Here is a 16,726-nt window from a genome sequence, read left to right on the forward strand (position 1 = left end):
TTAAGGCACCAATTAAAAAAAAAAATTGCTATGCTCTCCTTTTGAGTAGATTTTGGCCTTATGACTTTTCATTTCAAATGTGTAAAATTTTATAAGATCCAAATTTCTCTTTCTCTGTGTAATTGATTCTTGGCAGAGAATGGAAAGTAATGTACCAATATCATGGTGGAATTTTGATGCTAAATATGTGCAAGCTCAAAAATACTAGGCCACGTTTTCATCATATCTCATGCAAGGATCTTCTGCCCTGTTTTTCTTTCATGCTCTTGGCCTTTGTTTTGACTACTCTCTTTTTTCTGTTCTTTTGGGTCCATTTCTTTCCAGCAAATGGGGGAGACTGTAGCTGTTATGCCAGGGATAAAGGATGCAGAGCAGCAGAGCAGTGTAGTGGCTTCACACATTAAATTGCCTGGGAAAATGAAGAATTTGTGAAGAGGGAGGCAGTCACCAACATCTAATCTAAGACCTTCCTATTATACTAAGTTTTGTCCAAAACTTTGATTGATACTACTTGTTACCCTTATGCCTATTTTATGCTGATTGTGAAATATTTAAAGCTGCCACTAGAGACATAAATGAATTTTGTATTCATTATTTTTGGGAATTATTGGACTTTTTAAATTTCAGTTATTAGTAGCTGAAAAAAGATTCCTGCTGAAGATCTTCTCATTACTTATTTCTTTTCAGATCACACATAAAATTCCACTGCCACTGGAAGTATAGTTGTTTATTCATCTGTACAAGTGCTGTTCTAAATGCATTGCTTGTCTAAGATATGCTTAAATAATCTAGAATTCAATATTTCTCATGCTTGTTCTTATAGGAAATCTCAATTGGACTGCTAGTCTATTCAGCCACCAGCATTTCAAGTTTACATAAAGAAGGATTTTCACAGGGTGTAGTGAATTATAACTAGTTCTTTGTACATAACTGTGTACGTGTACATACAGATAACTGTGTATGCTTAAGATTTTTATTACAATAAAAAATAGCCGTGAAGCCATGAAGAAAAAACAGGTACAGTTTTTTAGTGCCTCCTAAACATCTTGTTGCCAAGCAGGTTTGTGACCCCGTGGCCTTTGGGAAAAAAAAACCAACTTGTTCTTACTGATAGTTAAAATAAATAGCATTTCAATACTATTTTTAAAGTTTTGTTTTCTTTTAAAAAGTTATTTCTTTTAAATCACATAACATTTAGATTTTTTGAATCTTTGAATCACATAACATTTTTCATTTTGTATACATCCTCCTGACATGATGACATTCTTCTGTTTCATTTTTAATTTTTTTTAATATTATTTTCCTCCTGTAAGATAATTCTGGTATTAACCAAGTAGTGTGCTAGACGATTTTCAGACAACTGAGCAATTAACTATGAACTTCTTAGTTTCTAAAACTTATAGTTTGTTCAGCGAGTATGTGTTACTTGGATGTAAGTATTAATAGTCATGGGAAACAAGCAGTTCTTTGAAGTTTGATAAAAACTGAATAAATTCTGGCATGATTTTTTTTGCCTATTTTTTAACTAATTCCTCTGAAATTTTTGATTTGTCTTGAAATTGAAATTGAGAAGTAAGAAATAGGAAACATAACTCAGTTCTGTTGAAAAAAGTAGTTCTCGCACAAGACCACAGTTTCTTCAAACTGTTTAGAGCAGAAGAGCAAAGCAGACAAATGTTTGAATTGTTCCAACTTTCTAGGAATGAGTAAAGGAGGTTTCCTCTATCAAAAGTCAGATGACAGAGTTTTCCTGTATGAGGGTAGTAGTTTTTAAATGTATGCAGCATCTTCTGTTAGCCATTAAATGTTCTTCTTGTGGGATAACAAAGTTTATTTTAAAATATATATTTATCATTATCTAGTAGACAACATATGACAGAAGGGAGAAAATATAAGTTAGCAACATGTTTCCATAGCATGAGTTATATCCATAAGAGCAATAAACATTTTAAAGTGAGCATATTATTAGTTGAATATTTATTATTCTTACTAGCTCTTACTGCTAAACTCAAATAAACATTGACATTTTTAGCAGCAGTAGATTAATGCTGCAGGTAGGTAATGCTGCAGACATAGGTGAAAAATCCACTTAATTCCCTGTGATGATAGAAGGATTTTGAATGTGACAACTGTTGTTTGGTATCTTATAAGCTTCACAGGAATAGCACTGCTGAAGCTTTGTGAATGTTGGAGGCAGAAAGGAACAGCAGCTTTACAAAAGCATGGGGAGATCCCACATAGAAAAGACCCAAAATAGAGATGGAGCAGGCAGAAAGATGATAAACTGGGGAGAGGGGAAGGATGAGAATGGGCCAGAGTTGTTCGTCCATGTCTGGTCAGATTTGGTCCTTAGAATGTTCTAATAATTTGAACAGAAGAAAAGCAGCTCATGCAGGAAAAACAGCTTTCTAAAATTGAATTAGGGTTATCGGTGTACTCAATAGCTTAGTGGTGAGAAAGGTTTCATTATGGATTGAAGATTTTTATGTGTTGCTTTGAAAATTGTACTTAAACAATAGAACATAATTTAAAATTAGATAAATATTTAATTTCTAATTTCTAGTATTCTTGCTTGTGCCTTAAGCCTTGTAGCTTAATACATACTTGCCTTGTAGCTTAATACATACTTGCTATTGAGAACCAGTTTTATCAAAAAATACAATCACATTGCTTCAGTATATCTGTTAGAAGGGCATCATAAGTAATGTTATATTGGTTGTGAAATATTGTCTAACTTTCCATTTGGTTTGTAAATGTAGTGTGCGTATCCTTACCCTTAACCTTTACTTTTACCATAAATTGCTATTCAAGCCAGTCACACAGTCTTCAAACTCATGTCCCTTTCATAGCTTAAAAAAAAAAAATAGATATATAGATATATATAGATATAGATATAGATATATCACACCAATGATATATGTACGTCATGGTGTGTGTCTAATCATTTTTATAATGGTTGTAACTGATGGAAGATAATCTAAAACATAAAGATGGTAGCATCTTTCAAAGACAGTAATTTTTAAAACTAGGGAGTATTTTTCCTTTCCCATCTGCAAACTTCCTCATATTGAAACCAATTCATTAGTTCAGTGCAAACAGAGTAATCTTTCTGGTAAGAAGATTTAAATGGAAACAACTCACCCTTCACTAAGGCAGTGATCATGGTGATTCATTAAAGGAAGTCCAAAAGTTTTCAGTATCACCACAACTGTTGCCAGTCTAGTGGAAGAAATCTGCCTTTCAGTTTGTGTAGGACAAGATTTGCTCAAGTGCTTTCTCCGCTTTAAAAGATTTTCCTTTGTGTATAATGTGGATGATTTAGATGAAGCTGTGTCAGCACTGATTTATACATTGACAGCTAAGGATAATAAGATATGGGCAAACATACAGCTCACCCTTTTACAGATTAACCTGCAGACTGCATTAGGCAAATTTGATGGCATTAAAAGATTTTTCCAATTTGTCTGGAAACAAGTTCTCTTTTGTATTGTGTCAAGGGTAACATTTCATGCCATTGGAGTAATTTAAATAGCTTTGATAAATTGTTTGAGAGGTTATACTGTGTATATATTTTACCATTTTAAAATAAAAAGGCTATTAGCTTAATTATTAAATGAAATTCATTACTAAAAACTGAAGAAGCCATAGAAACTAGACCTAAGTATTACAACACTGCAGCACTGGTGTTGTAACATTGCACCAAAATGATTAAAGATCATATTCAGCAAACTGATAGTTTGCATTTAGCTTTCAATACACAGAAACACAGGCACTGTTACAATTATGACAATATTTTATTCCCTTGTAGTAGTAATTGAGATGAAACTAGAATAACTTTATAGAAGTTGGTACATTACATTCAGCAGTGGATCTGATGTTTTATTAATGAAGTAAAATGTTATCATAGATTCAGAAAAATCACAGAAAATGCTTTAGTAGAAGTGTCATTAGCCCTGCTAGCTAATATATAATTGAAGAAGGAAGGGCAGAGTTCATTTGTATTTTGTTCATTTTCTTAGTATTGTTCACACACATTTACTCATATATATTATTTGACATGGACAAGCTACCAGCTTGGAGAAGTTTTTAAAGTGAGGTTTTTTATCATCTTTGCTTTGCAAGTCATGCCCTGAAATGCATAAGACATTTCAGAATTTATAGGGAAAGCTTTTATTAGTAGAGAAAATGTGATTTTATATCTGCATAGTTGTTAATTTAAGTAGACATTTTTAATTGGGCTATATGTGCTATATCAATGTTTTGAATTGAAAAGGTAATAATCATCTTTAGATAAATGAATCAAAATTTTTCATAACTTCATACTTAAGGATTAATAATGTATGGGATGGATTGCTGAGTTTTATGTCTAGAATTCGAGTGCTCCAATACAACATACTATCTGCATATAATAGCAGACAGCACAAAGTCTGTAGAAAACCAGATAGTGAAGGTTACAGTATTTTCATTTGAAGCAGAACTAAAGGAGATTAGTAAACAGGTCTGTAAATGCCTTGGACACTGTTATTTCCACATGTAGACTTATTCCAGGAGGTAATTACTGAAAATCCCCTTCATACCCAGGGGTAACACCTCCCACCTGCTCCGGGCATGCACACACACGGGGAGACCCCTAAAACTGTCCCTGGTCCCTGCTGCGGCGGGTGGAATTAACATGCAGCTGGGCTGCTCTGATAAATGGATTCTGTTAGGTCACCGAGGGGATGCGTGTGACATTAAGTGATTTACCGTCCTTTACCTTAATGAAATTGTTTCAGCAAGATGATGCTGAGAGCTTTTAATGGATAGCTTTTCTTGATGTAATGAAATTGCATTCCTTTGGCATTTAATATAAGGTGCAGTTATTATTTACTGGAGCTCTCTCAGCGCTGCTGTTCTGCGCAGACAGATGAGAACAAAAAGGGATTTCTGTGCAGAACGCAGGCCAGCGGCGTGCGGCAGCGATGGCCAGAGCCTTTCCCTTGGCGTGGCCGGCCTCTGCCACCCCTTCAGGAGGCTTCCCTTACACCTCGCCCTGCCAGCACGCCTCTCCTTACAAATGCCTTCCTAATCTGTTTAACAGGCAACTGGATTACAACCAGATCAGCTGTATTGAAGATGGGGCATTTAGGGCTCTGCGTGACCTGGAAGTGCTGTAAGTATTCCTTGTATCTCTTACTTGTAGTGAGAGCTCAGTATCTGGGGAGTACTAATGTAGCAGCTTATCTGCGAGCTGCAGCCTGGTGTCAGGATGCTCTAGTGAAAAGATGTCTTAAAATAATCCACTCTGATGTGCTGTAAAATGGTAAGAAGATATGGAGAGTCATAGATACTCCTTTCCTCTCCAAGACGGCCATTAAACATAATAATAATAATAAAGCCATTGACAGAAACTGTAAGAAAATAATATATTTCATTTTAAAAAGGGGGAGGGCAACAGTATTAATGAACCCAATTAATTTTGTACATTATCCATTACTGTTGATGTACTGAACATTTTCAGAATTGCTTTTGTTGTATACTCAACATCAATTTGATCTTTTGATCACTGAGACTGAGTGTAAGGAACAATATGATATATCTATTTGATAATCTGAATGTTTTCCAAGAGGCACTTTCTAGCAAACATTAGTGCTATATGTTAAGATACTTAGCATATCCATGTAAATAGCTTCTTTTTAAAACATTTTATGTTTTATGTGCATAAATACATTTATATGTGTTGGAAAAAATCTTTTATTGTGTCACAGAAGATTATTATTGCAACACTTCTATGCATACTTTTTTTTCACTTTCTTCAAGTGGCTATCAGTGAGGTTAAAGGTAACAGAATTATCATCTGAGAATAGTTACTGTAATGAGCAAAGTGCCTTAGTTCTCAAAGAATCTAAGGCACAGGACACATTCCTGAAATATTTGCTCTGTCAGTCAAAATGACACACTTTATTTAGGTTTTCTTCATTAAGAGAAGTAAAAGAATTTGTGTATCAGTGAGTTACCATGTTAATTTGAATCACACCTGAGAAATCACAGCTTAAAGAGGGTGAGGAAATTTGTTTTGTTGTGTTTGGGGGTTTTGGGGATTTTTTAAAATGTTTTGAAGAACAGAAGCTAATCTGGCAATAGTGTCTGCATGTCTAAGAAACCAAAGAATATGTGAGTAGCTGGTGGTAAAAGTTTTTTATTATTAAACACTAGTTGGTTTTACTTATGGGTGAATGAAACTGGCAGCCAAATTTGAGACTATTTTTTTACTTTGCAATCATAGAATAACAAGCCTATTGTTAACTCTCTGGTATAAAGCCATGTAAAATATAGTTTAGGTTCAATACTACATCTAACTGTTAAGTTGATGAATAGTTGTCTGTAAGTAAATGTGATGTTCTACGAGATTTTTATGTTTGGAACTCTTATATGTGACAGAATATTTTTTTGCAGTGATGGGTTTATCTGGTTACTATGGTTTGGTTTTTGTTTTTTGTTAATATGAGCCTTTCTTTACAAGTGCAAGGGTTAAATGGTTATTAAAAAATAAATAAACAAAATGTCTTCTGCATTTTTTAATGCTTGCAATTTTAGTGTTCTTGAAAGGTCACCCTTGCAGTTGAGGTCAGGGGTACAATTTTTTCACTGATTTCAATGAGTGGAAAAAAGAAGAAAGAAACCTCTAAAATAATAGTCTGCTGAAAACTAGGTAGAATTTTTGTGAATGAGAATACATAGTCTATTAACATTATTCAAATGCACAACGGAATGTTTTCTTTCTTGAATTATGTTATGTGATAAAAATTATGTAAAGATTTGTGGCATTTTAAGAAATTGAGATAGATATTTCAAACACTGCTGAAGGTTCTGTATCAAATTAAGCTTCCTTTTCAATATGGCTTAAAAATGAAAGCTGTGTACATCAGACCACACTGTATATGCACTGAGTAGCAAATAAGACTATGCATATTGTTTTCATTTGGAGTCAATTGTTCTAACTGAGCAGAGAAAGTGGATATTACTTCAAACTTCAAGTTTGAGGAAAAGCTTTTAAATAGATTGTAATCCTATTTAGTAACAGTTTGAAATGCTTATATATAGCAAGTCTTATATATTTCGTTAAATAATTGTAGAATTTTAGAGGCTGTTAGTCTTAAAGATACAAAATAGCCTGAATATTCCTCCCCATCAATTTCTGTATTAGTTTTCCTTTGTCTTTTTTTTTTTTCTTTTTTTTTTTTTTTAAGGGAAATCTGCTGTTATTGGGAAACAGACTATGGGGAAAATATAACACTGACATGTTAAAGAAATGGAAAGTGTTTACAAAAAGTCAGTCATCACAGTCTTTGCTACAGTATATAACATTTAGGTAAAAGTATTGAGCCAACTTTTTAAAATTATATCTCTGCAATGACATCAAGCATTTTTATCATTACAGAGAAATAGCGATAACAATAATTTAATTCCATATGTATCCCTTACATCTATTCCTATATGTAGTTTTCTTTACCCTGAAAAAATTAATATATAAAAAATAGCAAGGCAAACATCAAACAGGTGAAATTGAAAAATAAAACATTTTTAGATTCATCTTCTCTTAGTAGCTATGGAAATACTGGCTGATTTCCCTTTCCTTCATTGAAAATATATGATTTTAAAATCTTGTAAGAAGTTATGCAGGAAGAACTGTAGGAATCATCATTTACCGTGTGGACATTGTAAGAAAACTCTGACACAATTTACTGACATTTCTTCATTAAGACACCTTTTCTGTATGTACCCAGTACCTTGGCCATTTTTTGTTGTTTTATTTTTGTTATGTTTTGAAAAGGAGCACAGTTCCTCTATTTACGTGTTTGGGTTATTTTGTTGTTTTTTGTTTGTTTGTTCGTTTTTAATATTCTTCTCTCTGTATATGTATCCCTGAGAACACACAGGGGAGATCTCTTATGCACAGCAAAGGAAAGATTTAGTACATGGAATGAGTAAGCACACAAAGGTAAAATGCTGCACATTGCACTGGTAATTAATTGCTTGGTTAATGTGGAGATATATATCCTGATCTTGGTCAGGGTGCTATGATTTTACCTTTCTGTGTTTCAAGATCAAACAGTACTGAAAAATTTGTTCAAAATAGGAACAATTACAGTAAAGGAAAAAAGAAAATACTTTTCAAAAGGGAGAAAAGCTTTCTTTCAGTGGGTGTTATTATTTATTACTGTTCTAGTTACATAGGGCTCATTATCCATTCTGCTCAGATGAGTAATCTCTAAATCAAATCTGTAAATTCTTTTGCTTGCTTCCTTTTTTTGTAGTCACGCATTTTGGACTTTACATTTTATTTGTAGCCTGAAGACAATATTTAACTGCAATTTAATTCATAAAGTTTCTGAATCTTTACAAACTAAATATAATGAGTATAATGGGCCTGTGTAGCCAAGAATTGGCTAAGATTTGTTTGTAGTTCCTATCTCAATTTCCCAAAACCTTGTCTAAAATATAAATTACCAGTTTGCGAAAGTGTTGCAATTACCGACTCCTATCATCATGGTAACTCCCCCATTGTTCATGCAGCTCTGGATTATATGTAGTAACTCATTCCCTGTAAAACTCAAGCTCATCCCAGAATTAATATTTTCTAATGTTCTTGGGAAAAAATGATTCAGCTCTTGTATCATCTGTCAAAAATCAGACTCTTAGAAGATAGAAAGAGAAATCAGTACCCTAGAACTGGGACATTTTCTCCAAGGACTCTCTTTTATACCTCAAGATGTCAAGTTTGGCTTGAATGCCATAGATGTTACCAATATTGGTGGAAGTTCCTTTTGGCTGAATTCTAAGCTACTGTGACTCTTACTTTGGATTGATAATGGTAAAATCATGGTATTTTGTTGGGGATTCAGCAGGGTGGAAAAACATAACTAAAAGCAGGGATTTTTTTCCTGATACAAATCCCTAAGAACAGTACACCATGACTTTCATTAGCTGTGCCTTTTCTAAATGTGACAAAACTCTTAAGATGTTAATATGCTTCTTCTTGGCTTTGCAGCACTCTCAACAATAACAACATCACTCGACTATCCGTGGCAAGTTTCAACCATATGCCCAAACTCAGAACATTGTGAGTAGTCCCACTGAAACTGGCTGCCATTTTTATCATTTTTATTTTTATTCTTATTAAGTTTTGTCAGGGATCTATCAATACATATACAGGCAAAGCAAGCATAAGCTCAAATAAAAAATCTTGATGTCTCATGAGGTTGACAAGCGTGAAGTCTGTGTGTGTGTCTGTGGAGACTCATTCTGAAAGGTAAACCTAACAAGTGACTCCAAAGCTACACCTGGGGCTCAGGAGACAATGAAGAAGTTGTTTCCTTTTCCATCAACTTTTTTAGGATATGAAATGAATAAGTATTTAAATCGGTTTCATGGCTTCTTCCCAAATGGGATTTCCATAGTGCTGCATTCAGTGACAGAAAAGCTTCACCTTTTTACCAGAAAAATGTGAGAGCAGGGGAGTTCTTCTTACATGTTACAGCTATATAAAGAAGTAAATGGATGTTTTTTGAAAGTCAAAGATTTGTTTTACTTTGAGCTTTTGAATGGGTCACATTTCGTTTTGGAACACTGGAGATTCTTTGATTGTCTGTCAGATGTGATAAATGCGAAATCTTTATGCTTTTATTACTGTACTGCTAGCAGACCTAATTAAACTAAACAGGCTTGCCAACATTCTTTGTTACATAAAATTATAGCATTATCCGGTAGTGCTATTATAATTAAAGTTGTGTCAGCATTTACAATAAGGTCCCCATTTTTAGAGGTTATGACTTTGTCAGAGGAACACTTCTAAAACAAAGCACAGTGGAAAGACCATCTGTGTATGCAAGTCATACAGGCTGGAATTATGTTTTGGTATTTTTATACTGACTACAGATAAATCTGGATTGTGTGGACTGGCAAAACTAGGTTTAGTCCAGAGACTCACTTTTGAACAAATGTTCCAGTGAAGTGAGAATTAAGAATGAATGGAATGTTTCTATCAGAGCTCAAGAGTAGCTGTTAGTGTTAAAGAATTACTTTTACAAAAAATCTGTCTTGTTTCTTTTACCCATGTTGTGTTGCACAACTGTTCTGAAATCAGTAGGACTATTCACCCAGGTTAACATATGGCTTGTAACTGAAGAACTTCACACAGGTGAGTAGTTCTGTTGATTTCATAACAGAATTGCAACTATTCTTGCTTGGACAAATACGAGAGTACTTAAATAGTGCTGACCATGGGCTTTTGGTGACCTCAGGTAGAGTTTGATAATAGAATTTCATTCTGTTCTTTCAGGCCCAAGTCTCTACCTTTCTTGAACTTTCACATGCACTTTCTGTTTTGAACCATAAAATAGAGTTAATCAAATTAGCAATATTTACATTTTCTTTGATTAGGATATTTCATTTTCTGAAAATATATTTTAGAAACAAAATTAACTGGACACACAGAATCCTGGATTATATATGTGACATCCCATTTGCAGTCAGAATATGCTTGTATAACTATATTGATTTCAGTGGCATTACTTCTGATTTAGGATGGTCTTCATGCCTACAGCTGGCTGCAGACTGTGGTGAATGAGTGTACTGTATTGTGAGCTGTATTTGCAAAGCACCCACCCAAGAATTAGTACAAGAAAATATATTGCCTTTAATTTCTAGTCATTTATGGGGCAAAAAGGTGTTGGTTAATATTTTAGGTTATATTGGTTGCACAATTCATGTTGCTTTGCAGATTTATTTTCTAATGGATTAGTTAGACTCTTTGTCTGCATTCTGAATTTCCTGCACTTCCTTTCCAGTTATTTAGTCAGGATTAAGCACCTCAGCTAAAAAGGACCAAAATGGCATGTCCCTGTTATGGATGATTCTGAGTAACGATTTGATTTATAGCTGTGGACATCCTTTTCGGTAGTTTAAGAAAATATAAGAGCCAGAGAAGAGTAATTTACCTAATTTAATGAATGCATTTGTCTGATATTTTATCAATGGCAAAGTGCTTTTTGCCACTTGGCAAGGAGCCATGGTCTTGTGTCAGACCACACCAACAAAGAGACAACTTTCTTAATTCCATCACTTGCTTCCATTTGGTCTTAAATTAATTTCAGGGATTGCTTAGTGTAGATCCCTAGCAGCCAAAAGCAGCTAATCCCATTTTCTGCTATTAAACAACTAGAGAGGAAATCAGAAAAGAGATATGAAAGAAGGTGCTTTATATTGAGTTATTACTCTATCTTGTTCAGAAGAAAATGAGTATGACCTGCCAAAGGGGTCTTTCAGGCTGTTTCTATAGAGACTAATAATGGCCAGACTTACAGATATATCTAATTGGAAACAAAATCTTTTATTAACCTTTTTTTTTCTGACATTATAGTATTACCACCGTAGGGCAATTTTCTTGAGATATTTTTATCTTACTCAGTATTTATGGGCATCTGGACTGAAAAGTCCTATGTTATCTTTCAAGCTTTTGTATATTTAATTCTTTCTTTCAGACAAGGAACAGGAAACTACAGAAAAGTTAAATTATTAGGAAGGCTTCTTTTTTCTTCCAGTTAATTAGACCGCAAATAAAAGTAAATTTGCTGCTTGTATGGTTTTATTTATTAGCTTGTAACTCCCAGACTTTCAGCGAAAGACATAAAAAGTTCCTCATTAACAATCTTATTAATAAATGGGAATATCTCTTTGCTGAAGGGAGGGCTGGGCGCGCTGGCCGCTTTCCTGTTTGTTCTTCCTAACTGGCGGGTGTTGCCGTGTTTGGTTCTGTGCAGCCGCCTTCACTCCAACAACCTGTACTGCGACTGCCACCTGGCCTGGCTGTCGGACTGGCTGCGGCAGCGGCCACGAGTGGGGCTCTACACGCAGTGCATGGGCCCGTCCCACCTCCGCGGGCACAACGTGGCCGAGGTCCAGAAGCGCGAGTTTGTCTGCAGCGGTAAGAGAAACGCGCTCGCCCAGCGGGTCCTGCCCTGAGCCGCACCTCCTGGCACCCCAGGCCTGACTGCCAGGGCTGCGTGCTGGCTTTTGCATTATCCCAGCTTATTAAGAACCTAATAGTTTTTATTGGTGTTTGTGGGGGTGCTCGTGTCCTTGGAAATTTTGTGTAATTATTGCATTCACATGGATTTTATAGCCTTCTAAAAGTATGATTGTGGGGGAGAGACACCAGAAATTAAATAAAAGGTGTAGTGATTGAGAGCATGAACCTGTTAGTAATAAGGATTTTTTTTTTTTTAACTTTACAGGTGTATACTTTTTGTTACTTTCTGACTTTTAAATATTACTCTGTATCCCTAAGTAACTTTCTGAATTTTATTGTTATGCTTTAATGCAGAAGGTTATTTTTTAATATGAAATTATGAAATGACTAACAGTTCATTACTAATCACATTTTCTCTATTCAATTTTTTCCCTTTATTTCTATCTTCTAGATGAGGAAGAAGGCAAGTTTATCTTTCTTATTTAAATATTTTTACACTCAGATTGAAAATTTTCTGTAAATTTTGTCTAGTTTCAAGTTTTGCCAAGAACATTAAAAACCAGCTGCAATATTGCTGTCCTTTCAGTGGTTCAGCAGGGTTTCTCCTGCTGGCTGATTTTCTGCAAACCCCAGAAGCCTATTGCCAAGTATGCCAAAATTTTCTCAGATCTATGTTTCTAAAAGAGTTTTATGGAGGGCACAATGTTCTGTCCTTATTAAATAGCCTCTGACATCGAAGTGTAAGGCATTGCCATCTTCACATGGCAAATGCTAACAGTATTCTTGTCACTAATTCTGCCTTTATGTGCATTTAAAAGGGCTCCTAATAAGATAATTTTATATATCTTACATGTAAATGTTATGGCTGCAGAGCCTGGGTGTCAAGAACAGTTTTATAACTTGAACATTATAATGCTGACTATTAGCAAGGGGAATAACCATGTTTTCTCTCTGAATCACTGTATTTTTGCTCAATAAAGACAGGTTAATCATTTCCTTCTTGGTAGTATGAAAAGAATAGTGTGTAATTAGATTTGATTATTGTTTGTACTTTCATAACACAAACATAAATGTGAAGTCAAATTATTATATTGTAAAACTCTGTCTCAGAGAAGCATAGAATGCTTGGCTTGGAAGTGACTTTAAAGATCATCTTCCAATTCCTCTGCCATGGGCAGGGACACCTTCCACCAGACTAAATTGCTCAAAGCCACATCCAACCTGGCCTCAATATCTTTTCAGCAATTTAGAACTTGGACAGTTGTTATATGAAGTTTTAAGTGGGAATAGCACTGGCTGCAACTTACATTATCAGTTTACCCTTCCTATATTAATATGTGACATTAAGTATTGTGAGAGAGATCTTAAGTTAAATTGTGGTTTCATAGTCAAGAAGTTGTTTCTTTTTTTTTCCTTGAAAATGTTTAAACAGTCTCTAGCTTTTTCTAACTTAATGAAAAAAAGAAAAGGGTGTCGTGCCTTTCTCATCCCTTTATGTCATTCTGTATCATTATGAAACAACTGTTCTGTGTCATTTAATTGATAGAAGAAAGAGTGCATGAATGTATTATAAAATGTGCAGTCTATCTATTTGCAGGGAAATATAATAAGGTTTTTAATTTCTAAAGCATACCTAAATGTGAAATTACTAAGTTTAAAAGCATAAGTTTAAGTTTAATTTTTTTTTAAATTAAAAATTTTGATTTTAACATACAACACTAAGAAATCAGGGGGGAACTCATGTAGACTAGCCACCTGAATTAGTGAGAATGGCAGATTGTGGGAGGAAGAAGTCTACTGAGCTAAAACACAGTGAGAGATGTGAAGTCAAAACTTCTATATATTTTTGTGTGACTGAATGAAAATGTCATTAAATGAATGAAAACTCCAAAATTGTCTACAAGCAATACTTATCTGAAGTACCATATTCAAATAAATATTTCTGGAACAGAGCAAAACTGGCAGGTCACATTCAGTGCTCATAGCAAAGTTTATTCCTCTCTCTTGACATGCATTTTTTAATACTATACAACATTCTGAAAACTAAATAAATAAGTAATTAGTTTTCAATAGCATACAATAAATAAAATATATCTGAATAATGGATCACAATCTTCTTAAACAAGATGATTTTGAATAGTTGTTGCTAAAGAAGTTGGAAAATTATATAGTGCTGTCACAATAGTTAAGCATTTGTCTTTCACCTCTCTGGGTCGTATCAACGTTAGTATGAAATGTGTCTTCAAATAAATACAGTTTGAAAGTATTGATAGGCTACAATATTTATTTTAGAAATTCTGCCTTAAATTTTTCAAGTAAGTGTAAAATGTTGGACTTTCCTTTGCAGGTCACCAGTCCTTTATGGCTCCATCCTGCAGTGTCTTGCACTGCCCTGCTGCATGCACCTGTAGCAACAACATTGTGGACTGTCGTGGGAAAGGCCTTACAGAGATCCCAACAAACCTGCCAGAAACCATCACTGAAATGTGCGTAATCTCTCTTCTTTTCCATTAACTTCCAGAAAATATTTTTCCCTATGTTATTTATATACATTTATGCATTGTATGGGGTAGGAATTTTGGTATATACTCGACCTCAGGTATAAAAACAAATAGGTAGTTGTATGACATTTAAGACCTTTATGCTATCTTATGAGTTGTTTTTGTATGTGCTACTCATCTTTCATGAGTAAACTGCATTCTGAATTGGTTAAAAAGTTTGGGAATCCTTATTCTTCTACAAGTGAATGGCTTTTCACTGCAGACTCTAAAGCCTGTTGCCTTCAGAGTTGCTTTCTGTGCTGATTTTGGCTGAGATACGATCAGTTTTCTTCATAGTAGCTGGTATGAGGCCATGTTTTTGATTTGAAAATAGTGTTGATGAAACAGATATTTTCAGTACTGCTGAGTGGTGCTTACACAGAACTGAGGCCTTTTCTGCTCCTTACCCAACTCCACCAGAGAGGCTAGAAAGCATGATGAGTTGGGAGGGGACCCAGCTGGCCCCAGCTGACCTTAGGTATAATCTATACCTTGTGGCATCATCTCAGCATGTAAACTTGGGGAAGAACAAGAAGTGAGGGGTTCAGAGTGATGGTGTTTGTCTTCCCAAGTCACTGTTACAGGTGACAGAGCCCTGCTCTCTTGGAGATGGCTGAACACCTGCCCGCCCTTGGGAAGTGGTGAATTAATTCTGTTCTTTGCTTTGTTTTTTTTCACATGCAGCTTTTGTTTTACCTGTTAAACTGTCTTTGTCTTAGCCCATGAGTTTTTGCAGTTTTAACCTTCTGATTCTCTCCCCCATCCTGTTGTGGCAGAGGTGAGTGAGCAGCTTTAGTTACCAGCTGGAGTTAAACTGTGCCACTCACCTTCAGTCACTTTATTCATCAGACTTCCTACTAGAGAGGCATATCTTTGCATGAAAGATCTGCAATCCACACCACCAATAATAAGTGTTCTGCTACAAGCAGTATCCTCAGAGAGTAGTCTGAGAAGGCAAGACTGAAATGTTGTCATTGTGTTAATACCACGTACCTTTGTACGGAAGAGCATGAGCACCAGTAGTGTCCCATGACATGACATATACAAAAAGTGCTGCCATGTCCTCACTGTGAGCAGAGTCACAGCAAAGTTGCTGAGGGGCCACAGTCTCCAAAAGCAAGGTGGCTGAGTTTGGGTGGGCACAGTAGGAAAGTTACTGCTGCATTGTCATCCGGGCAGGTGAGCAGCAAAAGCAAAAGGTGAGCTTGCTGACAAGATGGGCAGGGGCACAGCAACACGAACACCTTTGTTTTCTGGGATTGGCAGGGGCAGTGTTTTGGAAGGGAAGCTGGGAGTTCCCTTCAGGGAAATAGTGGGAAAGTAGCTGTGATGACAACCTGGTAAGTGAGGTCTGACTAGAAGTAAATGAGTTGGAGAATACATTCAGAATAAAAAGCTTTTGAGTATTGATGACACAAGATGATCTTCAATGTTGAAAACTAGGGCTTCAAAATGAAATTTTAATTGGCTTGTTGATACCTGACCTGTGGTTTTGAACATTACAGGGTTGGAACTTCTGTGGTTTCTTCTTAGGATGTGGATAATAATCACATCTGTCAGTTCATTATTACTGTTCTTAATACTGACCTGGCTGACCCTACGTGATCCAATGCAGTCATTCAGTTGTGTAATACAAACACTTCTACCTTTCACCACTCTCAGGAAAACCCCTCTGCTTGCAAATAAAGTTACTCTTTCATAAAATCCATTCACAGTGACCAGGAAGGCTACACAGAACTGTTTTGTTTATTTAATGAGCTATATACCAACATTTTTACTTGCATAAAAGTAAAATGTGCATGGAGGAAAAGTTTTGCAAGAAAGAAGTAGGGAGTATGTGTCAAATATTCCTCACTATATTTCTGGTGCTAACCACTGGACTACAGACACTGAAGACTGACTTTTTTTTTCAACTGTACTTTGCTTAGATATGTAAGAAATGCTCTTGGCTTATAAGCATAGAATGCTGTGTTCTTCAGAATTTTATTGTCCTGGAGAGTGAAAGTAAATGTGTAACAACACCTATTAGTGTTAGGCTAAGCATTTAACTGATTGCAAACTGGTGCTCAGTGTTTCCTGCGAGGGTAGACATCATTTGGTTTCAGAGTGAGGTTTTTTTCTCATTCTGAGATCCATAATCCATTAGAATATCAAGATATATGTGTGCTCATATACA

The 16,726-nt window shown here is 35.3% G+C and overlaps 1 protein-coding gene across 7 annotated transcripts in view; it reads left to right on the top strand.

The window, feature by feature from the left end:
* SLIT2 (slit guidance ligand 2) overlaps positions 1-16,726 on the top strand; it is a 260,737-nt gene that overhangs the window by 154,812 nt on the left and 89,199 nt on the right. For all 7 annotated transcript variants that reach the window (XM_030270822.4, XM_030270827.4, XM_030270826.4 and 4 more), the window contains exons 6-9: positions 5,081-5,152; positions 9,032-9,103; positions 11,802-11,965; positions 14,358-14,496. In XM_030270822.4, coding sequence (XP_030126682.4) covers positions 5,081-5,152; positions 9,032-9,103; positions 11,802-11,965; positions 14,358-14,496 — 447 coding nt within the window. The remainder of the gene's footprint in view (positions 1-5,080; positions 5,153-9,031; positions 9,104-11,801; positions 11,966-14,357; positions 14,497-16,726) is intronic.

This window comes from Taeniopygia guttata, chromosome 4, assembly GCF_048771995.1.
Source record: "Taeniopygia guttata chromosome 4, bTaeGut7.mat, whole genome shotgun sequence".
Classification (NCBI taxonomy): Eukaryota; Metazoa; Chordata; class Aves; order Passeriformes; family Estrildidae; genus Taeniopygia; species Taeniopygia guttata.